General features: G+C 39.5%; 1 protein-coding gene across 1 annotated transcript in view; it reads left to right on the top strand.

Annotated features, from left to right (window-relative positions):
* The window catches only part of LOC142495286 (dynein axonemal heavy chain 3-like), a 1,152,169-nt gene that overhangs the window by 403,273 nt on the left and 723,280 nt on the right, over window positions 1-25,616 (top strand). Inside the window, exons 25-26 of the mRNA XM_075600542.1 lie at window positions 17,080-17,232; window positions 23,464-23,605. Coding sequence (XP_075456657.1) covers window positions 17,080-17,232; window positions 23,464-23,605 — 295 coding nt within the window. The remainder of the gene's footprint in view (window positions 1-17,079; window positions 17,233-23,463; window positions 23,606-25,616) is intronic.

Below are 25,616 nucleotides of genomic sequence, written 5' to 3'. Positions count from 1 at the left end.
GTTGCTGTTGCATACTGCTGTTGTTAGGTTCTTGCTCAGGGTATAATCTCTATAATGGGGATCCTGGGTGAGTGGAGGCGCTGCACCACAAGTGATAAAGGTATACCCCCAGGCTCCCAATATGCGGAGGCTCAGAGCTCCTGAAGCCACAGGTTTATGCACCGTAGTCCCTTAGTTCAGGTGTTCACAAAAAGGGCTACACATATAACATAAATTAAACCACATACATAGCTATTAACTACGTGGCTAGTGAGTAGTAACCTCTGCGTAGGGCAAGCACAAAGCGTGCTCTGCTAGTGCCCAGAGGCACGGTTCAGTGACCGTATCCAGTTATGGCCTCAGAATAATATAACACAGTTAATGCAGAGGTCACTGCCCAAACAGGTGTATGGACGATAGTGGGGACAATACACCACCTAGGTGTGGGCTACAGAAAACTGCAAAGTCTCGCCACAAGGTAACTTCAGACTTGAGAACCCTAGGTGACCAGAACGTGATGACGTCATCACACCGAGCGGACGCCTCCTAGCAGTGGGATGAGACTGCTGCGGCTGCAGCTGCTGACTTAGCAGGCTACAACCCTTCAACTCGGCACCCCGCCCCCTCTGCCTACACTGTAGGATCGTGAGCTGCTACAACGGACAACCCCAGTCCCCATAAAGCTAAGTTATACTATGGGTGGTCAGTCAGAAGGTATTTTTTGAGGTCACTGTACCTGATAGCAGCATATTCTATAGCCGCTCCTCTGACAGACATTCTCCTTAAACCGAGTGTTATCTGGGGGGTCCATATTATTAGCATTATTAGGGGTGACCCACACACACTTAGGGCAACATCACTCTGTGCAACACTCATTATGGACAACATCTTATGCACTGATTTATACTGCCAGGAGCACTCTGATTAAGTACAGTGCCTCTGTTGCCTGCTATCTGGGAGACTCCACTCAGTGAACCTCTGTATTTCCATCTAGCAGAGACCCTATTCAGTGACCTCTGCATTAACTGTGTTATATTATTCTGAGGCCATAACTGGATACGGTCACTGAACCGTGCCTCTGGGCACTAGCAGAGCACGCTTTGTGCTTGCCCTACGCAGAGGTTACTACTTACTAGCTACGTAGCTTTGTATGTGGTTTTATTTATGTTATATGTATTACTCTCCACATCATCTGTTGACTTCATTTGTGTTTTGGAGTTGACATACACCCCCATTCTTTGTGGTCTATGTATACGGATGTAAGGGCTTTATGACTCACGAACTGTATATGAACCGCCTCTTCAGATCTAGTATCAGCATACTTTTTTCTATAGGTGTGCCGGTTTTTTGATATTAGAATTCCTGCCAACAGGACAGGTTTTCAAGTCTGAAGTTACTTTGTGGCGAGACTTTGCAGTTTTCTGTAGCCCACACCTTCTTCAGATCTAGTATCAGCATACTTTTTTCTATAGGTGTGCTGGTTTTTGATAATAGAATTCCTGCCAACAGGACAGGTTCTCAAGTCTGAAGTTACCTTGTGGCGAGACTTTGCAGTTTTCTGTAGCCCACACCTAGGTGATGTATTGTCCCCACTATCGTCCATACACCTGTTTGGGCAGTGACCTCTGCATTAACTGTGTTATATTATTCTGAGGCCATAACTGGATACGGTCACTGAACCGTGCCTCTGGGCACTAGCAGAGCACGCTTTGTGCTTGCCCTACGCAGAGGTTACTACTCACTAGCCACGTAGTTAATAGCTATGTATGTGGTTTAATTTATGTTATATGTATTACTCCCCACATCATTCGTTGACTTCATTTGTGTTCTGGAGTTGACATACACCCCCATTCCTTGTGGTCTATGTATACGGATGTAAGGGCTTTATTACTCACGAACTGTATATGAACCGCCTCTTCAGATCTAGTATCAGCATACTTTTTTCTATAGGTGTGCCGGTTTTTTGATAATAGAATTCCTGCCATCAGGACAGGTTTTCAAGTCTGAAGTTACTTTGTGGCGAGACTTTGCAGTTTTCTGTAGCCCACACCTAGGTGGTGTATTGTCCCCACTATCTTCCATACACCTATTTAGGAAGATCTTTTCTTGGTTTGTTTTAAGGGACTGGCCGTGGACTACTTCTACCATTTCCCTCTATACAATATGTTCTTACTATTTGGTGATTAAAAGGTTTTTAATGTTATCAACCATATCGCTCTGACTTACCTTTCTGAGTGCATTCAAGGAGGAACTTGTCTGTCTGTTTATGTTGTTATTATAGTTTATCCTCTATTGCACCAGTTTGTGTGTTATTTGATTTCATATACTATCCTCATTTTGCTGACGCGGGAGCTTCCCCTTCCCCTGTCCCCTTCCCTTCCCCCACCCCCAGATTGGCTCAGAATACACTTATGTCCCTATACTATTATCTCTATAGATATATCATTTTTTTCTAAAGGTCTCAGACTAATACATTCTTGCTCACAGCTTTGAATGTTCGGTGAAGCTGCTTCTTGGTGTCAGGGATGACTGAGCTTAGTTCAAATGAACTCGAATCAGAAGCTTATGTGACATAATAAAGCAGCTTTTAAAGAATGTTGCAAATAGGCCTAAGGGGAAGCTTTGATAAGGGGGATCGTAGCTTGATCGGCGTTAATTGCCATTCAAGTCAATGGCTGGATCAATCTCCAATACCCCTTATCAAAGCTTCCAGAATCCCAGCGCTAATGTTTAATTCCGTTCGAGAACAAAGAAGATAAGGTAGACAAGAACAATGGAAGAGAGGTTAAAATAACAGGAAGAAAATAAGACTGCTCAAATGAAGGGGGCAGTCAACATCTGTTGCTTCAAAAGCACAACACCACATTGTCACTGTATTAGACACACTTGATGCCGAGTATTGCCATCTGCACTGAGCAAGTCATGACAACCATTCTAAAGCCCACATTTTACACTATGAAATACTAGTGACTTCCCTTTGGTTGGAATGGGAATGCACTGCTATTATTGAGAACAAAGGATAATGTTCCCAGCACTCAGAGAAACTAATAGAGATAGAATATGTATTAAAATATACACTTTTTTACTATATATATATATATATATATATATATATATATATATATATATATATATATATTATATATATATATATATATAGTAAAAAAGTGTATATTTTAATACATATATATATATATATATACATATATATATATATATATAAGAAAATACAAAAAAAGATGGGGGAGCACAATTTGAGGAAAAGGACAGTTAATGATGTGTCCTATTAGACTGGTGATCGATGTGGTAAGAGACATCTCTATTGAAGCATCAGTCTATGGAGTGGACTCCATCTATGGGAGGCGAACATACAGTGGTGTGTGTATGTAGGTGGAAAGATAAAAGAATAAATAACTTACACGGACTTGTGTAAGTTCTATCACATCAAGGTTTCTTTGGATTGCTATTCTTCTTTGGAAGATAGGTTCTCCTTCAGTCGGAACTTCTTTCCTCGTTGTGCCTTCGGCTTTCTTCGTTGGATGGATTTCTCCCTCCAGGAGGTTTTCCTCTCGTGAAAATGAAAAAGTGATTAGATCAATACAAATATACAGCGGCTGCGGTGTAGGGAAGGGTAATAAAGCAATATACCATTGCAATACACCGCAGCCGCTGTATATTTGTATTGATCTAATCACCGTGATAGAACTTACACAAGTCCGTGTAAGTTATTTATTCTTTTATCTTTCCACCTACATACACACACCACTGTATGTTCGCCTCCCATAGATGGAGTCCACTCCATAGACTGATGCTTCAATAGATGTGTCTCTTACCACATCGATCACCAGTCTAATAGGACACATCATTAACTGTCCTTTTCCTCAAATTGTGCTCCCCCATCTTTTCTTGTATTTTATTGTTATCAAGGGTCCTGGATAGATCCTGCTGGGGTTCCGAGTCACAGGAGGACATCATAAGAACATTATTCTAAGGCTGTATTACACCCCCTTTTTTTACTTCACCATCCTACTCTAACATCCTATACACGTCATATAGAGATAGCGCCCGGGTACTTTTTCGAAAATATATATATTTATATATTTCCCCTCTCAGTCCCCTACCTCCGCTGCCGTTAGGGAGAAGGTGGATGCCGGGGGGGAGGGGGGGAGGTGTTGCGCTAGGCGAGTGCATCACTGGGGACTACCGGCAGCTCCCAGTCAGGATGCCACCATTTTGGATTGAGTTGCGCATGTGCGAGATGCCGCGCATGTGCAGTATAGACCCACGAGGCGCAATTTAGCAGAGGGGCATCCGTAGGGGACAACAAGCCCCATGATACCTTGGGGCATACAACACATGATGCCAGGGAGCCAATAGCGCGGCCGGATTCCCCTGCACAAATATAGATACATTTTTCACGCTGTGATGAGCACGCCAGTCGGAAGAGGGACAGCAAAGGGTCAGTAGTGTCCAGGGAGTGGTACTCCTCTGGGCTAGGCCAGACGGTTTCCCCCAGGCCCCAGTTAGGCTCCGACTCACAAGTAGAGCAGTGATTGCTTTAGGGACCGGCCCTTAGATAGGGACTCTGCCCCATTAGCTATTTGGTAGTCAGGGGAGACAGCTGCTATGCTGCGCAGCCCTGCAAGGTGGGTTCTGGGACCAGAACGCCACAAAGGACACAGAGACTATCCAGACAGTGATATTATCCACGACGGAATTCACCCCACATGGTGGCAGATGACGACGTCGGATCGGACGGATTCCCTGTTGTATTCTCTGTTACCCGGGTGCAGGAGCCCCAGGCAGGTACAGTTCTACAAGTGCACCAACACTGTACAGCACGGCGCTGATCCCGCCTAAAGGGTGGGGGTTTCACTTGGGGACACTTACGTGATAGAGTGGCCAAGGGCCTCGGACAGTACGATGGACACGGTGTGGGGGTAAAACGGTGGTTGGTTGCTACAGACGGGCAGAGTGTATAAGCAATTAACACCCGCTTATGCATCATAGAGTGATTGACATATATCATATGTGTGCTTAGTAAAGGTCATAAAGGTTACAGTTATATTCTGTGTGGTATGATTATTTGTTCCTGCACGCGGCTATCCCAACCCATTGGGATCCCGTACAGATGGAGGCGCTTTCATCCAGTATCTCGGGTGTACCCCAGGCTCTCAGTGATGGAGGCTCAGATCTCTGTGAGCCAACAGGTAATATCAGCACCAGTAGACTTCACATAAGGGGAAAGAGGGCTACATATAAAAAATATATATTTTAAGACATATTCTATCTCTATTAGTTTCTCTGAGTGCTGGGAACATTATCCTTTGTTCTCTATTGTAACTTTGGAGGAAATCAGGGTTCCTCCTTGTTCCCGTGAACCATTCAGATGTTCACTCCTCTATATGCTTAGTTTTAGGTGCTGATAAAAACTTTATACACACTGTTATTATTGTTTTGTCTCTTGTCGGAGGGATATAATAATTGAAATTGCTAACTTATCATTTTTTTTCTGTACCTTTTTAATATCAACATAAAAGATATTGCATTTTTGGTGCCAAAAATAGCTATTAATCTAATTCCTAAAATATCATGATATCATTACATGTAGAGTCATCCCCGATTCCCAGTGGCAATCACACTTATTTGCACGTCTACGTGCATTAAACTAGAGATGTCCACTCTTAGGTTATGAAGATGAAAATAAAAATATTGATATACCTATATTCTCCTTGTGGAACTTAGCCCCATCAGCTACAGTACTCCACCCCAACTAATAACCACCATTATAACAACAGCTTACAGCCCTATTAGCCAAAACTGCCTAAACTGCCTAATAGGGCTGTAGGCCATGGTGCCAATTCAAAATACAATATCAAAATGCACATATATAGAGGGGTCATTTCTCCTTACGTTGCAGTGAGGCTACTGCACCGACACACTTTATTCGAGCAAATACCCAGTATGTACCTGGCAGATACCTGGAATGCGCCGCTCCTCACCTCTGACAAGCCCCGTTGCGTTTGCCTTCCCAGCCTGGGTTCATGCCTGGCTGACGGGCGGCTGATCGGTTAAATGATAATGATTAGGATTTAATAGGCTGCAATGCTTCGCGTGTCTACCAGATGGCATAAATTCATGAATTGTAATGCAGAGTATATATATATATATACTGTGCAGTATTGCAGCCAGCGAGAATAAAATGCTTCAATCCCTGCCTGGAAAATAACCCAATGCACTCGGGGAGAAAACAGTCACAAACCTCAATACACCCGGGTATACCCGAATTCGTGGGACTAGCCGAGTTCGAATAAAGTGTGTCGCCAGTGTAGGTAGCCTTATTGACACTCAAGGGGTAAACAATGAAATAAAACCACTTACCCCATCCATGTAATGCTCATCCAAAGTCTTCAGTATTAATGACCCCCATGAACTAATCCATTGTGATAATTCAATAAGCTGATGCCCAACCTTAAAATAAAAAGGACACAAAAATATATTTGAGTAATATTAAAAAGTAATGTAATCCTCTTAAATTGGTGGTCTAAAGAAGAAAAAAATGGGGGCAGGGGAAGTGCAATGTAAAAAATTAAAACCGATGCCTCAAATGAGGCCTATGGCTACGGCCCCAGTCCTCCCTGCTGCATGCACGCCTGGCGGCATGGCAGCACTTGCAAAGACTACAGGGGAGCTCTAGGGGAGTGCGAGGGGCGGGCCATGATGGGAGCGGGGCCATGATGGGGCATATATGTCCTGCTATTGGCTGAGTGCCGACCACGTGACTACGGCGTGGCACGGGAAGACAAAATTCTTGTCTTCCCTGACAGCGTACGTGTCACAGCGCTTTTGCGCACCCACACACCCACATAGCCACTGGGGCCATAGCGCTCGCTGCCATTACCACCAGGAATGCAGACTAATCCTGAGTCCAGTGGCCTACAGAAATCTGATGCCATCAGTGTCCCTCAACAAACCTTCCTCAATATTGATTGAGAATAATCCTCTTTTAATATTAGTTGAAAAATAAGAGCTTTTCTTGTTCATCTTAATTCTTCTTATTGGACTCCATTCCTCAGCATCCTCACTACGCTGTCAACTAAAAGGTTATGCGATGCACAGCCCATATGTAGGGCCAGTCTCCATAGCATAAACGCCATATGTAGGGCCACGTACAGTAGTACAATAAATCAGATTTGTTACCACGTGGTGAAGCAACCAATCACTTAACGTGGGAAAACCGCCTCTGTAAAGTCTTTCGTGTGTGTGCTTTTTACATGCTAAAGCAACCAGTCAAATTGTTTGATTTACTATGTGGCCTCCTACCATGTGCTTTGCAATGACTACACGCCTTGTACATGGGACATGCTGTCACATAACATTTCAGCAGAGTTTCCTCCCTTCTAAAGGGAGGAAAAAGGATCCCACTATTCTTCCCCTTTTTTACAGTGCACTGTAAAAGGGGCTTTTTGAGATCCCTTGGACCTCGCTTTGTTCTTATTATATTTAGTTCCCTTCAGTGCACCCAACCCTTATAATAAATGACCTTTGTGATCATACAGGATGGAGCGACTAGCTATTTTGGGTTTATGTATTTTCCAATTAGTTTTACGGTATCTTCATTTTATATTGGCATTATTAGCCAACTTTTTTGGTGGTTGCCACAAGGAGGGTGGTTAGGCCACTGGTGTAGAGATGGGGTTATTAACCCATTGTTTTCCAAAGGGGTTAGTATACAAGGGGGTAAGTGATCTAATGCTAGCTATATATTAACCCATTTGTAGCTCTAAATTTCCAGCTAGTTATGGATTGCGAATAATGGGTTCATATATTAAAAAGATGGCAGCATTAATTTCATGAACTTTTATCATTTAGCATTGGTGTTCTCTCCCCTCCAAACGGTATTTCAGGGTCTGGATGGGAGAAATGCCAAGTTTAGCTATAATTCAAGTAACAATGTTATTTCCTGGAATTAATCTTAACAAGGATTAGGGATGAGTTTAATTTAGCGTCATTAGCATCTTGTTAAAACTAACAGTCATTAAACATAACGCTAGAGTTGTAATGGGAGTAAATCTTTGTTAACGTCATGTTATTTTGCTTAAGTGAATACTGCTTTATGATTAACGGCTGTTAAATTAGGTTCATCTAACGATGATAATGAGGCTAACGGAATTTAGTGATTTTGGGCCCCAGTGTAGCAACAATCAGGTAGATCAATTAGCTAAATACATTCTTACCTCTTTGTTGTACAGGATTACCTGACATTACTTGTGAAGCCCCAACGTGAGTTTTAGGTCATCCGAATGTCTTTAGTGAAGCAAATAATTTGATAAATGTAAAAAAAATTACATTTACACACTACAGTACTATTATTTCTCCAATGCAAAGCTTTTGTTTAAATTGTTTTACGCTTAACATATTTTAAGTGTTTGTAACATTTGGTATTTTGTATTGACAATTAATGTGCACTACAAATTGACACAGAATTCCTACAGTAACTAAATTTTTAATATTTTAGATTTTTTCTTCACATTTGCATCCATGAAAATGATGTATATGATATTTAGAGATACCATTTAGTCTCTCATACTGTAAATAAGCCCAGCCTGAGCATTTGCACTTTTTAGTATGATACTAAATGATCTAAACTTTGAAATAACTATAGAACATTTAGTAGTTTTATTTATTCTTTACCATCTTTCTTATCTGATATTCTATTCATACGGTGGACTATGGCAAATAAGGAGGAGTGGAAGAATGTATTTGAAGATGGTTAAAATGTAGAGTAACAAGTGCTGTACATATTTCCTACGCTCCTCCCTTTGTGAAGTATGCAGCTGGTAAAAGGATTGGCCTTACAGTACATTTATGGTAAACAAAGAACAATTCCTGTGTTCCTACTAATCAGGCTAAAATAAAATCGTGACATTTTTACATTTAGAAACTAAGGGGGCTATGCACTAAGCAGTGATAAGTCATTTTAAGAGCGCAAAGTGCTTTTAGAACGTGAAGTTCCGCCGAGCGCTATGCACTAAGCCGCGCAAACAGGCACTTTGCGCTCTAAAATGGGCTTTTCCTTGAAATTTTTCTATGTCCAACTTTGATCGTAAGATCAGCTGTTTGCGCTGAATCCTGCCCTTCAGCGGGATTCACTAAGCAACGCAAACTGATCGTACGTTAAAGTTGCGCTGAATAAAGCTCACCAGCTAAAGGCAGGGGATAAAAAAATCTGGACTTAGAAAAAATTATTTGTTTACCTTTTTGCAGGCGCAAAACCCATACAACAGGCCAGCGGGTGCCCCTGGCTGACCCTGCAGGGGTCCCCGAGGGAGGCCGGGGGTTGCGCGGGTGTCCCCGGCTGACCCCGCGTCCGTCCCGGGGTACCCGCGGGCCTGAGGTACCAATGTTGTGCCAACAAAAATACTAAACAATATTTCTAACTAAATACACCCCCTAACACATACAGTACAATAATGTGCAAAATAACTATTATCCACATATGGATAATAGATTATTTGCCCATTATTAAACACTGCATTAGTATACCTAAATAAAGTCAATAAAAACAGTAGCCAGCTAATCCAATGAATACAAGCAGTAACAACATCAACAAATATTTAATTAAACCATTAACCAATTACACCAATTAATTCCTAAGCCAACTCAAAATGAATAGTAACACTAACCAATCAAACCAATTAATTACAACAACATTAATAAATGTTAACATTAAAAGACAAAGAAATACATTCAAACAATCTCAGAAAGAACATAAAACACATTAGCTAACATAATACAACATTAACTATAAGCGAACACCAATCGCAAACATTTTATTACATTAAGCATGAAAAAAAAAACGATTACATCCACATAAGAAACTGACATAAAAATATCAACAGCAATAGCAAGCCACAAATGCCCCCCAAATATTGTAATAATAATGTATTAATCTGTACCCTAAAGTGGTACAGATTAATATATTATCAGTCAATATGCCTGCCTCCAAAAATCAAAAATCACATCCAAAAAATAAACCTGTAAAAAGAGACATTTACAAACATTGAATATATTACTTACCATTAGAAGCGGTGGCCCTCCGACTCCCGGGGAAACAGGATGCTCACGTACCTTGAAGGCCTCCAACAGCATCCAATGACATCCGCCATCAGGATCCGGCTCAGGTACCCAAATCTTCTTTTTTCTTTATTTACTCACCTGCTTCTATCTTCATCTGTAGCCATTTCTTCATCTTCTCTATCTTCTATCTTGATCTGTCAATCCAAAATACCCCATGTTAAATCCCAAGCGATGTTGTCCCGTCGTCTTCTTGGGCTCAAATGAGGCGTCACGGCCTTAAATATGGCTAGTGACGTCACATTTAGCCTCAAAATGGTTATCATCCACCTGATTGGCTGTTAAAACCATATTCAGACTTTAAATTTTTTTTTACATGACGTCACTTAAAGGGAATGATGCCAGCCAATCAGAATGGCTGCGCTTCATTTGCCTTTAAGATGACGTCACGAGATCCAAGAGGGCCAGCGTCACATGGTATTTCAGCCAATCAGAGTGTGGAATTGGTTCCCACGATCTGATTGGCTGAAATACCATGTGACGCCGGCTTCGTCACGTCATCTTAAAGGCAAATGAAGCACAGCCATTCTGATTGGCTGGCATCCTTCTCTTTAAGTGACGTCATGTAAAAAAAAATTTTTTAAGTCGGAATATGGTTTTAACAGCAAATCAGGTGGCGGATAACCATTTTGAGGCTAAAGTGACGTCACTAGCCATATTTAAGGCCGTGACGCCTCATTTGAGCCCAAGAAGACGACGGGACAACATCGCTTGGGATTTAACATGGGGTATTTTGGATTGACAGATCAAGATAGAAGATAGAGAAGATGAAGAAATGGTTACAGATGAAGATAGAAGCAGGTGAGTAAATAAAGAAAAAAGAAGATTTGGGTACCTGAGCCGGATCCTGATGGCGGATGTCATTGGATGCTGTTGGAGGCCTTCAAGGTATGTGAGCATCCTGTTTCCCCGGGAGTCGGAGGGCCACCGCTTCTAATGGTAAGTAATATATTCAATGTTTGTAAATGTCTCTTTTTACAGGTTTATTCTTTGGATGTGATTTTTGATTTTTGGAGGCAGGCATATTGACTGATAATATATTAATCTGTACCACTTTAGGGTACAGATTAATACATTATTATTACAATATTTGGGGGGCATTTGTGGCTTGCTATTGCTGTTGATATTTTTATGTCAGTTTCTTATGTGGATGTAATAGTTTTTTTTTTCATGCTTAATGTAATAAAATGTTTGCGATTGGTGTTCGTTTGTAGTTAATGTTGTATTATGTTACCTAATGTGTTTTATGTTCTTTCTGAGATTGTTTGAATGTATTTCTTTGTCTTTTAATGTTAACATTTATTAATGTTGTTGTAATTAATTGGTTTGATTGGTTAGTGATACTATTCATTTTGAGTTGGTTTTGCAATTAATTGGTGTAATTGGTTAATGGTTTAATTAATTCATTGTTGATGTTGTTACTGCTTGTATTCATTGGATTAGCTGGCTGCTGTTTTTATTGACTTTATTTAGGTATGCTAATGCAGTGTTTAATAATGGGCAAATAATCTATTATCCATATCTGGATAATAGTTATTATGCACATTATTGTACTGTATGTGTTAGGGGTGCGGGGGGGTCGTGTATTTATGTTTGTTAATTCTTTTTTTAATATACATTTTAATTATAATGTAGATGTGCAGGGGGTCTCCGGAGCTGACCCGCGTTTATTTCAGGTCCGAGGACCCCCTACTTCAGGAGATACAGGCCCCGTTATGGGGTGCCGGTATCCCCTGCACTTTCAAGCTTCCGCGTCACGTGACCGGGACATTGAAATTCTGCAGGGGATACCGGCACCCCATAACGGGGCTTGTTTCTCCTGAAGTACGGGGTCCTCGGACCTGAAACCAATGCTGTTCAGCTCCGGAGACCCCCTGCACATCTACACTATAATTAAAATATATTTATTTAGTGTACGATCGCCTGTAACAGTCTTGCATGGAGATAGCAAATCTCCATGCAAATGTTACAAGCGGCTTTTTTTCCTATCAGCTAGCGCACATAAATGTTTAGAACGCTAGCAGGGAGGAAATACATTGCACGCACGATAAGCCAGTTTTGGGCACGTCCGATAAAAAATGGGCTGCGGGCCTTAGTGAATCGCGTCGCCGGCTTCATTTTTTATCGGACGTGCTAATTTTTTTCAGGCCTGCGCGAAAGCTCAGAGCTTAGTGCATAGCCCCCACAGTCTGTGTAACAAAGGAGTCATTTGGTTACATCTGTTCATCAAAACATGATTCAAGCCTTTCAACCTCGTCAAGGTACACTCCGTTTAGCAGGTACCTACACTGAATATATGCAATTTGTTATTGTCCTATGGACTAAACTTTGTGAAGTATGAGAGAGTGCCCTGCAGGGGTTAAATAAATGAACCATGGGGCGTGGCCGGGATACTGAGCGGTGAAGTTGCATACCAATTCGGCTCCGCTGACTCCCATTGTTTAACAACTCCAAAACCGGGAGAAATAAACAGAAAAATAAAACAGAAAAGCAGATAGCGCTCTCCGAGGTTCCCCCACAGAGTGGTCAGAAGCTATTTTAAAAAGGGTAAACTAAAGATATAATAGGAGATTCCTTCTGTGTATCACAAGTGACCCAAAATGGCCGCTGGAGCCATGTGGCTCCATGGAACCAAGTCTGGGTGAGGAGAATCGTCCTTCCCAGTGCGGAGACTGAGCCATATCTAAGCAGGTGAAGGTGATTCCAACTTGGGAGAACAGACCACCGGAGATACCCGCAGAGCGCATCGATCCCCGAGATCATAGCCAGGAGCTGTAGCTAGGGGCGGCGGGGCCTGGGCTTGCGAGGTTACAAAATGGCCAACGCAGGCCTTTGAGCAAGTTGCACTGAGGCGACCACCCTACCTGGGTGCAGGGGAGGCGGTGCAACCACTATGTCTGTGCGGCAGCTGACGGCGCTGCAGGGGTTGCTGGAGCTCGCGGACCTGCCTCTTCCCCAGAGTCTTGCATGTTGAAGGTGATCCGGGTCACGTGAGCCCCAAGGGAGCGCGAAGGCTGTCAGGACCTGATCCGGAGGAGGGGGAGGCTAGTGGAGAGTGCTGCTGGAGCACACGAAGGAAAGTAAGTGCAGCCACGCTGTCATAAAAGAGCCATCTGATCCCCACACACCCTCAGAGAGCTGTTAGGCAGCAGACCCCGACAGACAAATGTAGAGTAGCATTAAACTTTCCGCCAAGAATAACACATAGGTTTTTCCCATAATCAAGTCAAGTCACAAATGCATCTGTAAAATATACTCAGATCACAAAGTTCGCAGTAAATCAGACTTGAGGGTTGTCTGCATGCTGATTTTCTATGATAATTGTTTGCTGTGTAAGGTTGGACTTGGACCAATAACCAAGACCAGGATTTCTCTTATGAAAATGAGAATAGTTATGGCTGATATGCTGAAAGGCTTCATAAGAGAGAAATGCATAACAATCATACCGTTGGAGTTGCAGAATTTCCTTCCATTACTTTGGTATAATACTTTTCATTCTAGAGTACTGTTATAACAGTACAATGATTTAAGCTGAACACAAAGAAATTGAAAAATAGAAAAGTGTGTCTTTTGATTAAGATCTTATAAATGGACCTGCAGGTTATAGTGGAAGCATCATGTGTTCTTTCCCTCATTGCTGCCTGTGAAATATACTCTTTCCCCAATCAATACATGAGGTATTGATGGCATTATGTAATGAAGGAGAGAACAAAGAAAATGGTCATTAAACAGCAGTGGGTCTTAAACAACCTACAGTACATGTACAATGCAGTATTTTAAATATGGTAATGCTGAGGAGTTGATACCAGTAAGTGGGTAGAGTCCCTCTGTCTATGACTAGCTAGTGGGAATGTTGTTTTGTATTCTTTTAACAGGGAAGGATCCATCATTTAAAGGAAGTTGTTACAGGTTGCAATGACCATACAATGGCATTTAGCACTAATTGTGGTTACAATTACTATACTTCTCACACTTTAGTTTAATTAAGGTGTAGTGGAGGACATTAAACATTTTTCACTGATATGCATAGCAAACCATCCCTGAAGGAGTGGCTCAGTGAGTAAAGACACTAACTGGCACTGAGAGTTTGAAGCAGCTGGAACCTGGTTCAATTCCCGGTGTTGGCTCCTTGTGACCTTGGGCAAGTCACTGTATCTCCCTCTGCCTCAGGCACCAAAAACATAGATTGTAAGCTCCATGGGGCAGGGACTGTGCCTGCAAAATGTCTCTGTAAACCGCTGCGTAAAACTAGCAGCGCTATTCAAGAACATGTTATTATTATTATTATTATCCCATGCTAAAACGATATACATTTTTGTATGTGCATTAATGAAGAATATCTGAATTTATCTTTGTGCTGTGGGGGATTTGTGAACATTCTTAGCATTATAAAAAATAAAACATATTTGCGATGATGACAACCTTTATATATATTTTGTCCCTCTACACATTGAAGATTGATATGTTATTATTTTGTATAGTTTGTAAGATTTTGTAATAGTCCATGAGGTCCCCTAAATATGGCTAGATTGATAAGATTGCCAGCTTTTGGTCTTTAATGGAGGGGTGGTGCAGGGGTCTGCCAAGTGTCCAGCAGTAGAAAAAGATTGGTTGCAACGTTCGAAATTCACTGGAAAACCCCCAAAAAGAGATCAACAAATGTCCATATATAAGGCATATAAAATGTATACATAAGTGTATATATATATAGTGAATAGATGAGAACAAGGCACTCCGTCAGGTAAATCAAGGTGGGTGCAAATCCTGTATGAAATAATAGGCAATACGATACCGGATGAGCGAATATCAGAGGCAGCACTCCATGAGGTAGTCAAAAAAGAGTTGTATTTAGTGATACATCATATCCAACATTGCGGTCATACACACGTACATCACCTTGAGAAAGGTCCCGTGTTTAGGACCGAAACGTTGGATATGATGTCTCACTAAATACATCTCTTTTTTGACTACCTCATAGAGTGCTGCCTCTGATATTCGCTCATCCGGTATCGTATTGCCTATATATATATATATATATATATATATATACTATTCATTTTCATAAGTAACATATAGCCATATCCATTTACGATATGTGTGGTCTCATCTGGGTTGAGAGACTACTTAAACTGTCTACTTTTTTGACTAGTTAAAAATAAAGACACTTATAAAGACTTTTGGCCAAAAATGGATGGATTGATCCCAACTTCAGGGCAAGAAGCCCAGACTTACAGTATCATTATGTTGCCATGATATGAGACCCCATACTCATCCTCCTGATAAAAGGAAAAACTGCACATAGTGCCATTTAAAAAGCCATCGATGATAAGTGAACTGGCTATTGACTTAGGAAATGTAATTAGAACTGGATGATAAATTGGACAGTGCGTTAATGTCTTGCCCGGATGCTACACTAACCTCATTTAGAGTACAGCTTGGATGGTTTGAATAATGAGGCCCCAGGGCTGTAAGATTTATAGATGTCTTAAAATGATGTGATAGTCAACTTTAAAAAAAGTATTTTAGTAGAGAGCAATCTACATGTGCACAGTAGGTAGGTGAAAAGCAGATTTTCGTGTGTGATTGTTTAATATATATCATACGCTTTTTCCTTTTTTTGTCAGGGTGAAATGATCCATTTAAAACGGTTAACCCCATCACTGCAAGAGTTTCTGCAATACATTGCTTGCAGTTATTGGATGAAACAGTGCTTGCAATTTGTGATGGTCAGCTAGTAAAATGTTTTATGAGAACTGCATTGTTCTTAAGACAAGTATTATGAAAGTGGCATGAAATATAGTGTTATTAAGAGATGAAGAAGTTATAAATCAAACAGGCTTTTTAACACCGCGATCACCCTCAGTTAATTAATATTGTGAACTTTAGCCATTGCATGAAATGTAAGACACACGTTTCTTTGACAAGTTAACGCTAGCTTAAATCAGACACATTCATTGACAAGTACAAAAAAGGGAGAAATACTTAACAAAAGATAACAACATGTAAAAAAAATGTAGTATCTTATTTGTGTCAGGTAACTACCGTATGGGCCCGAATATAGTGCGACCTCTCACATAATACGACCCCTACAGTTTTGTAGGTGTTCTACAACAAAAATATAAGGTGTTAGGCTGCGCATATAATACGAGTGCAGTTTTTGGAAGGACATTTGTAGGAAAAAAACATAGCACTATATTCAGGCCAATGCGGTACTCACTTAATTCCTTCCACTGTATTATATCGATTGTAAGATGCTTGGGGCAGGGGCGCTTTCTCTTAATGTTTGTTATATTATTCACTTCTCTGTATTTGTATTTCTCCGATTGCATTGCTACAGTACATGCCTTGTATAAATATCTCTATAAAGTGCTGCGTACATATTTTGTGCTATATAAATAAAATGAAAATCTATATTTAAAAAAAAAACCACTTTTTAGATTACAGTAGGTCATTTATAATTGATGGGAAGAGAGGCAAACGCAGAATGGCTCATTATTTCTTAACTTGGGTCCATGATGTGAAACCAATGGTTTAAAAAAAGAAGTTCCACAATGAGTTATATCATGGGTGCTCAGCTCCAGTCCAGTGTTTCGTGCTTGTGCACTTTATCAAGGCTCCCTCTTTATAAAGGGAATTTTTATCTTTGACTTTTGGTGTAGAAAATAAAGTGCAAACCCCAGAATATGCTACTGCATTAATGTAAGGTACCCCTTCCACAGATAACTTCAGCCATACTAGCATGCATACAGTTCTAACCATTACATGCACACATAGTAGGGTTTCATTAACAGATTTGAATTTAATGTAACAAGTATAGAGAAAAGTCTGGCAATATGGACAGAAAATAAACAATAATAACAAACAATGTCATGTGTGAGAATTACCATTTAGGCTTAACCTGCATCTATTGCCATCTTGTGTTGTATGTATTGTTATTTTTAATAACATTTCTTTTTGTTTAAGGTGGAGACGGCCATGAAGAAATCTCTTCAAGAAGTTATGGCTCAGTCGATCACTGCTTATGCAGGGAGTCCAAGAAAACAGTGGGTTTTACTTTGGCCTGGCCAAGTTGTGATAGCATCCAGCATGGTGCATTGGACCATGGAGGTTTCCAAGGTAGTTGATATTGTCAGTTGACAGATAATCAAATGAATGGTCAAAAAAGATGCAGCCACCCAATTCTATATTATTCTGGGAATGTTACACCATGTAATTTCAAGGATTAAATAGTTACTGTATAAAATCCCCATTTCAGAAACACAGTGATCAATAAACTCAACTGTTTGATATAAATCATATCACATGGTACCTTCAGAAGCACTTATGAGTGAATCAAATATTTAGTAAACCAAATGTTTCTATTACTTTGGAAAACTCAGAGTTGCTAAAACTTAATAACTGTATCACAGTTCAAGTTATGTTTAATAGCTTCTCAAAAGTAGACCCCAAACTCTTGCTGTCATTAACAAAATACTTAAAAGTGGAGGAAATTACTGTATCATCTTATGAGCAGAATTTCCTAATACATGTTTAATATAAATTCTATTCCTTTCTTATAAGACAAAATAAGTACAATGTTCATGTTTAGTCTGGCAAAGAATCTAACATTGATATGTTCCTAAAACAGCTCCAGAGATTAAAATTATAAGAATAAATAATAACTATGCATATAAATTTAAAATCAATACATTAGTTTAACAAAATTGAAATACTTTGTATAACCCATTATAACACCTTTACCACTAAAATGATGGAAAATAAATAATAATAATAAAGTATTAAAGAAACGAGCTTATATAAATACCCTGTATATGTCACAGTCAAGACCTAGAAAAACAGTAGATACAGTACCTGAAGGCAAAAAAGTACATATTAAAAACAGCCTGATAAATTAAATAAGTCAACAACATGACGTTCAAGAATATCAGAATTGCTTCCTCTCAGGCCAATGCAATACATTATATAGAAACTTGTTAGAAGCAAAACATTGTATTATCAAATGACAGTATATTTGTAATTCATTGTACTGGTTTGTACATCTGTAGAAATAGTCCTTTCTCTTTAATCCAAAACTTCAGCATTGATGTGTGCAAAGCGTAAGATCAGCACTACCTTGCCATGTAATAGGTGCACCAAACTTACAGTATGTCCTGGCATATAAGTGCTTCCACTGAGGCTCATTAATAGTGAGTGCATACTGTACACCTCCAAACTGTTCTCAGCTGAATATATTTTCAGATTGTGAAATGTTCTACAGCTGCCGCGGCCGTTATTCAAACAAATCACAGCGCCGATTTCGTGTGCTCTGCTGTACTCAACGCACCATGAACGCGGCCAATCGCCCCAGGCACCCGCGCTTATCGTGATTGCTTTGTTTCAATTTCATGCATTCTGTTTCTTTGGGTGCAATGAAATGAATGAATTGCAATGTGTACAGTACTGTGCTACTGTGCTACTGTGTCAATTTAAGGTGTTTAAAAACCAGAACTCTAAAATGCCATTTTCTGCACTCACGTCTTAAGGCGGTACGGTTGGAAGAAATCCCGTGTCATGACATCGGTATTCCGATGTACACAACGTGTGATTTGTTTGAATAACGGCCGCTGCAGCTGTATGTGGTTGCACATGTTATTTCATGTATTGTTAGGTGGAACAAATGATGATTGTATTACAGTTGTAAAACTGACAGTGATATATGCCATATATTGTTGCCAGCATAAATAGGAAGCATCATGCTTAGATTAGGTCAGAAAAGTCCCTAGATGTTTCTCAAAATTCGAGTGTGCATTCAGTATCATGTATTAGGTATCTGTGTAACAGGACAGTGTAAAGATCTCTATAGCACACCATGCAGATTGTCTGACCTTTAAATCGAGGCTCTATCAGAGAGACTCTGAAATTCCTCATGCAAAATGTCCAACATATGCTTTGCCTGACAACATACGGCTACATTGCATGGTGCCTTTAAAGGATTCTAAGAAGTGATGGTGGTACACCATCACTGCAGCAAATGTTACTAAGGGTGCTACAATAGTGAAACCAGCCAAAACTTTAAACCAGAATGAACCTACACAGACACACAATAACACACCATGAAGGGAGATACAGCACTCCAGTGGGACACCACTTCTCACAGCCAAATCATTCCATACATGACTTAAACATCCAAATCCTCAAAGGAATGTTTAAAAGCACTCAAGAACATTTGAACTCAAAATGATAATGCTCTTTGACACTAAAACAAGAGAACTTAATGCTAATATGGGGTTTTTAAACACACTATATTAATTGTTTGTAAAGTTTCTCCTTGCCTCTCTGTTCATTTTACAATTAAACTCCTCTCCCCTCCACCCCCCCCCCCCACATGCATCCCCACCCCTGCACAATGCTGATGGATGTATCGTCCTATGTCTCACTATCCCTTTCATCCATTTATTGCCCTGTTTATTCATTATTCCCTTTGCAATTCCTTCTCTGCATTATCTGCCTTAGATGGTAATCTTTTTTTTATTATTTTTTACATCTGTGTTTAACTCATGGAATCTTTGTAAATCAGTATTGCTAACCTGAGGAAAAGAGAAGACTCTCGAAAACATGTCTTATATAGCCATGGCTGGTCCAGCTATCTCTCTACCTTCCCTGTCACGTAAGTTCTAATAAGATGTAGACAGTGACAGGCTATCCTATGGGGTTTTGCCACTCCTCACGCTGACTTCCTGAGTGACTGGAGATGACACAGGGATCTGTGCTAGCCAATGGTGGTACAGATATTGGGCCCTCCCTCCTTGAGCTTAAGGAAGGAAGTGCCTAAATTATAGATTGAAGTTCAGCCCCTTAGGGGTGAGACCTTCAGTTGGTTTCAAACCTGCCCATGCATGGGGTGGGAGAGTGTTGGAGACATCTCCTCCCGGCTGGGAAGGAGACATGTCTCAGCCTCATGGGCAGAGGGCAACAAGCTTCTCTAGCCAGGCCTCAATATTACCCACAGGCCAGTACCATCCAGAAGCCAGGGATCTATCCTATCAACTGAAGCATACAGGTGCGCCGACGAGTATTCTAAAACTTGCCTTGGAAATTCTGGGGCAATATCTAGGTAATGCTGCCAACATTTCAGTGAAATTTCTGCAGACAGACTAATGGCCTGTCGGATTAACACACCGGGGGTCCCTGGCTGTCCAATTCAAACTGTGTTAATCCGATGGGCCATTAGTTTCTCTGCAGAAATGTCACAGAAAATGTTGCAGCATTACTGGGGTATTGTTGGTGATTGCCCCAGATTTTCCAAGGCAAATTTTAGAATACTCGGCGGTACACCTGTACACTGTAATTACACCTGTAGTGGCTGCTACATTAAAGATCATCCTCATTTATACATCTGGCTTGGCAGTCTTTTGGACAGAGCTATTGGGGGTAAAAGTTGTCATGTTGGGACTGCCTTCAGCTCTGCTGAACCCACTATGTCTGGAGGCGCTGACACCAAGAGGAGAAGAACCCGCGGATCACCAAAAGGACTATCCTGTTCCCCCACACTATTGTGGGCAACTCGTCTATCCTTTTCCCTCGCAGGTATTCAGCATTACATCAGCAGTAGCCTACCCAAGTTCTCCCAGAGGAGGGGGGGGGGCATGTGCTACACTTACTGTAGTGCCCACGGTTATTCTAACACAAACCAGTGGCAATCGCCAAAAAGACCCAGGTACACCCAGGTACATGCTGGATACATGCCTTAAACTAGACCCAGCATTTCTGCATTGATTAATGGCCCATCAGATTAACAGCGGGGGTCCCTGGCAGTCCCATTCAAACTGAATAGGACTGCCAGGGACCCCTGCTGTGTTAATCCTATGGGTCATTATTCAATGCAGAAATGCCTTAAACTTGCCTTAAACTAGCCAGGTTACACCTAGCACATACCCAGAATGTAACCGGGCTAGTTTAAGGCAAGCTTTAGAATACTCATGGTCTCGTCTGTATATCAATTGTTAGTCCAAATAAAAAAGTGATCACCTTATACTGAAATACTCAAGAAATTATGTCATATTCAAAAATATTCACCCAGAATAATCCCAATATTACATTAATGTAAATAAATATTGGAGTACCGACTATCGACATACACAGTGAATGGAAATGGAAAGCCTTAGATAGAGTTCTGTTGCACACATACCTAATTCATGATAATGGATGCACACTATAATTTTAAGACACCTCTAGGGACTTTTAGGGCTTTATACAATATAAGCACAATGCTTCCTATGTATGCTGGAAACAATATGTGGCATCTTCCAATGTCAGTTCCACAATTGAAATGAGATTATCATCTGTTCCACCTAACAGCACTTTCATTAACATGTGCAATTGCATTGAGAGGCAGATGATCCAAAACTGTATTTAACCATTCCATCTAACAATGCTTTCATTAACTTGACAATCTGAAAATACAGAAGAGCCATAAGTTTAAAGTTATATGTACAAGATGCTAATGAGCTTCATTGGAAGCACCCACAGTCATGGCACCACTTTGGTGCACCTATTAAGTGGTCATGGCAGTGACGAATTTACTCCTTGCTCTTACATCAGTGCTGAAGCTTGGTTTAAACGGAGATGTAAAATATGTTCTAGGAACCTCGCTACTTTAATTGTTAAATGGGAGTACACAATTTGGTTGCAGTTGCTGTTTCTGTCATATGCATCAAAACTAGAATGAATATATTCCAACTCTGACAATGTGTATGTTCTGCTTTAAAAATTGGATTGAATATAGGAAGACCTTAGTATAGGGTCTGATTTCTGTCAGCACATTCCTGAAACAGAACACTTACCTAGTGTTACACCGCAGAGATGGAATTCACAACACCAGTTTTACTGTACATTGGATAAATATTTAAACCTCAAAATGTGCTTCAGAAGAATGAGTTCTAGATGAACCATAAGACATGTTGCACAAGGCGGAGCCTCACATTGTTATTGCAATATCCTAATAAACACCTAATATCTTAACAACGTATAAATAAAAAATGAAAATGTATTGCATTGGCACATCATGCATCCAGGTAATAAGCAAATATAGCATTGATAGATACAGTATATAAAACATATGTCATATACAGGCATACTCCGGTTTAAAGACACTCACTTTAAGTACACTCGCGAGTAAGTACATATCGCTCAATAGGCAAACAGCAGTTCACGCATGCGCCTGTCAGCACGTCCTGAACAGCAATACCGATTCCCTACCTGTACTGAAGCTGTGCGCAAGCGGGGAGACTATAGAGCCTGTTACAAATGCGTTTATTACATCACTTATGCACGTATATGATAATTGCAGTACAGTACATGCATCGATAAGTGGGAAAAAGGTAGTGCTTCACATTAAGTACATTTTCGCTTTACATACATGCTCCGGTCCCATTGCGTACGTTAATGCGGGGTATGCCTGTATATAGGTAAAGGCTACAACAAGACATTTTGCAGAAGTATAGAACATTTTAAAAACCAAGACTATTTTATGTTTACCTGGTCAAGTGCATTGGGCTATGGATGTTTTAGAGGTAGTTGACAATGAACAGAACTATTCTGTCCACGTGACACATAGAGCTCTGAGACCATACAGATAGCTAAATTCTTCTTTATCTTCTTGCATTAGGAAAGAGTGTTCAAAGTAGGGTAAAAAGACCATGCTTTCCCAAGCCAAACATGAACAGATAGAATCCGATGCAAAACAAACTGACATCAGTAATGGAGGACACACCAGTAACTCCCGACCTCCGAGCTCGCAGCTCAAAAGCAGCTCTAGACCTAAGAAGCAGTAACTAGACTACAAATATTTGTGCTAGGAGCAGGCATAATAATAGATTCTTAGTTATTACCTAAATCAACAAATTGATGTCATGTTAATTGTGTATAGTGTATGTAATTATGACAAGAACATTCAACCAAAAAAAACACCCGAAACTAGTAAAGAACAGGAAGGATTTCACTGATTTCATAGGTGCTTGCAAATACAGGTATACACACCACATAGGGAGTGGTCGGTTCAACTCCAAAATGAAAAATATACACTTCATAAAATGTTTAAAAATGTAATTAAAAATGTTTTATTACTAGGCTCAGAAGTAATATACTACACAAGTAAAAATAACTTTCTTATCAAAAGTCACAAAATATATCATGTAAATTATGCAGCTTGCCTACAATAGAAAGTCCTTTGTGATTTATGAAGCACATTTTATTCATAGGCTTCAGCAAAGTCGAAAAGAAGGAATCAAAATAGATACTGCAAGTTCAATCACTTGACACAACCCTTTACATTATTTTGAATATCCTTTTGCTTTTAATATATTCCAGGCAATTATGCAAAAAGGGGGACTACAAATCTATTTGAAACAATGCAGTGAACAAATTGAAGATATTGTCAATTTAGTGAGAGGCAAGCTAACAAAAATGGAGCGCATTACTCTTGGCGCACTTATCACCATTGATGTTCATGGTATGTGAATTTTGTTTAGTATAAAAACTTTGGTAAACTGTATTTGAAAAAACAATTACAAAAGAGAGCTTAATATGGAAGTATTTTGTACTGATCCTGCAGACATCTCAAACATGTCAAAATTGTTTTTCTATCAATAACAGGTATGGTGTGAACTGGTAAAATGTCAAAAACTGTTTTAGCAATTTATTATTTATGAATGACACAAATAGATACAAAATAATTGTCATTATGTCTATACCTGCACTCAGCATTGTTGTATGTTTACTGTAATATTTGCCTTTCCTATATGCTTGACTGTGGCTTAAGCCTATAGGGAACCATGTTTATGGTTTATGATGCAAAAGGTGGCACTGTGTGCTCTTTTGCATGTCATTTCCCAGAATCCCTTGCTGTAGTGGAAGTGCTGTGTGCTGGGTGATAATGGTGAAAGGCGGGGTTGCAGACCTGTCTAAGATATGCAAATTAGCATACAGTAATATTTCCATTTTTTATTTATATATATATATATATTTATATATATATATATATATATAAATATATATAAATTAAAAATGGAAATATTATATATATATATATAGCATTTTGTTAGCCACAGAATGGTATTGGCTATTATTTTTTGATTATATATATATATATATATATATATATATATATATATATATATATATATATATATTGTATTTTTTTCCCCACCGACATAGAAAGTAAGGAACATTTTGCTTTATTTCCTTTATCTGAAAATATAAATTAACTGTGTATTCTGCATGCTTGCTTTATATCATATAAAACAAAATTATCATGCCATAACATTTTTCCTTGTTATCAAGTAGGTACTCATTGTAAACAAGATGGATAGTTTATGGAGAATTCTGTGCTTTTTCAGTTGTTTCTAACACATTGAAAATTACTCCTATGTATTTTTTTTATTGTCTTAATGTCTGATATTGAAAGGCATCAATTTCAGTAAGGTCATTTTGTTGAGTTGCAAAAATACATACTGTACAAGACTGAATCCATGCACGTAGAAGCATTAAGACCACATGCCCTTATTTTCTGGGGATGACGAAGATACAGTATTTACTCAGCATTGTTGTATGTTTACTGTAATATTTGCCTTTCCTATATGCTTGACTGTGGCTTAAGCCTATAGGGAACCATGTTTATGGTTTATGATGCAAAAGGTGGCACTGTGTGCTCTTTTGCATGTCATTTCCAGAATCCCTTGCTGTAGTGGAAGTGCTGTGTGCTGGGTGATAATGGTGAAAGGCGGGGTTGCAGACCTGTCTAAGATATGCAAATTAGCATACAGTAATATTTCCATTTTTTATTTATATATATATATATATATATATATATATATATAAATATATATAAATTAAAAATGGAAATATTATATATATATATATAGCATTTTGTTAGCCACAGAATGGTATTGGCTATTATTTTTTGATTATATATATATATATATTTATATATATATATATATATATATATATATATATATATATATTGTATTTTTTTCCCCACCGACATAGAAAGTAAGGAACATTTTGCTTTATTTCCTTTATCTGAAAATATAAATTAACTGTGTATTCTGCATGCTTGCTTTATATCATATAAAACAAAATTATCATGCCATAACATTTTTCCTTGTTATCAAGTAGGTACTCATTGTAAACAAGATGGATAGTTTATGGAGAATTCTGTGCTTTTTCAGTTGTTTCTAACACATTGAAAATTACTCCTATGTATTTTTTTATTGTCTTAAATGTCTGATATTGAAAGGCATCAATTTCAGTAAGGTCATTTTGTTGAGTTGCAAAAATACATACTGTACAAGACTGAATCCATGCACGTAGAAGCATTAAGACCACATGCCCTTATTTTCTGGGGGATGACGAAGATACAGTATTTACTCCTCTGTTACTGTATGTGTAATTGTCAGTGAAGAGTAAGGGTTCTGGCGTTTAGGTTTCTGGAGACCTAGACCCTGCATTGTCAGATGGGA

This window comes from Ascaphus truei, chromosome 5 (assembly GCF_040206685.1).
Source record: "Ascaphus truei isolate aAscTru1 chromosome 5, aAscTru1.hap1, whole genome shotgun sequence".
NCBI lineage: Eukaryota > Metazoa > Chordata > Amphibia > Anura > Ascaphidae > Ascaphus > Ascaphus truei.
Note: the sequence above shows the minus strand (reverse complement) of the source record. Positions and strands in the feature narration are given on the sequence as shown.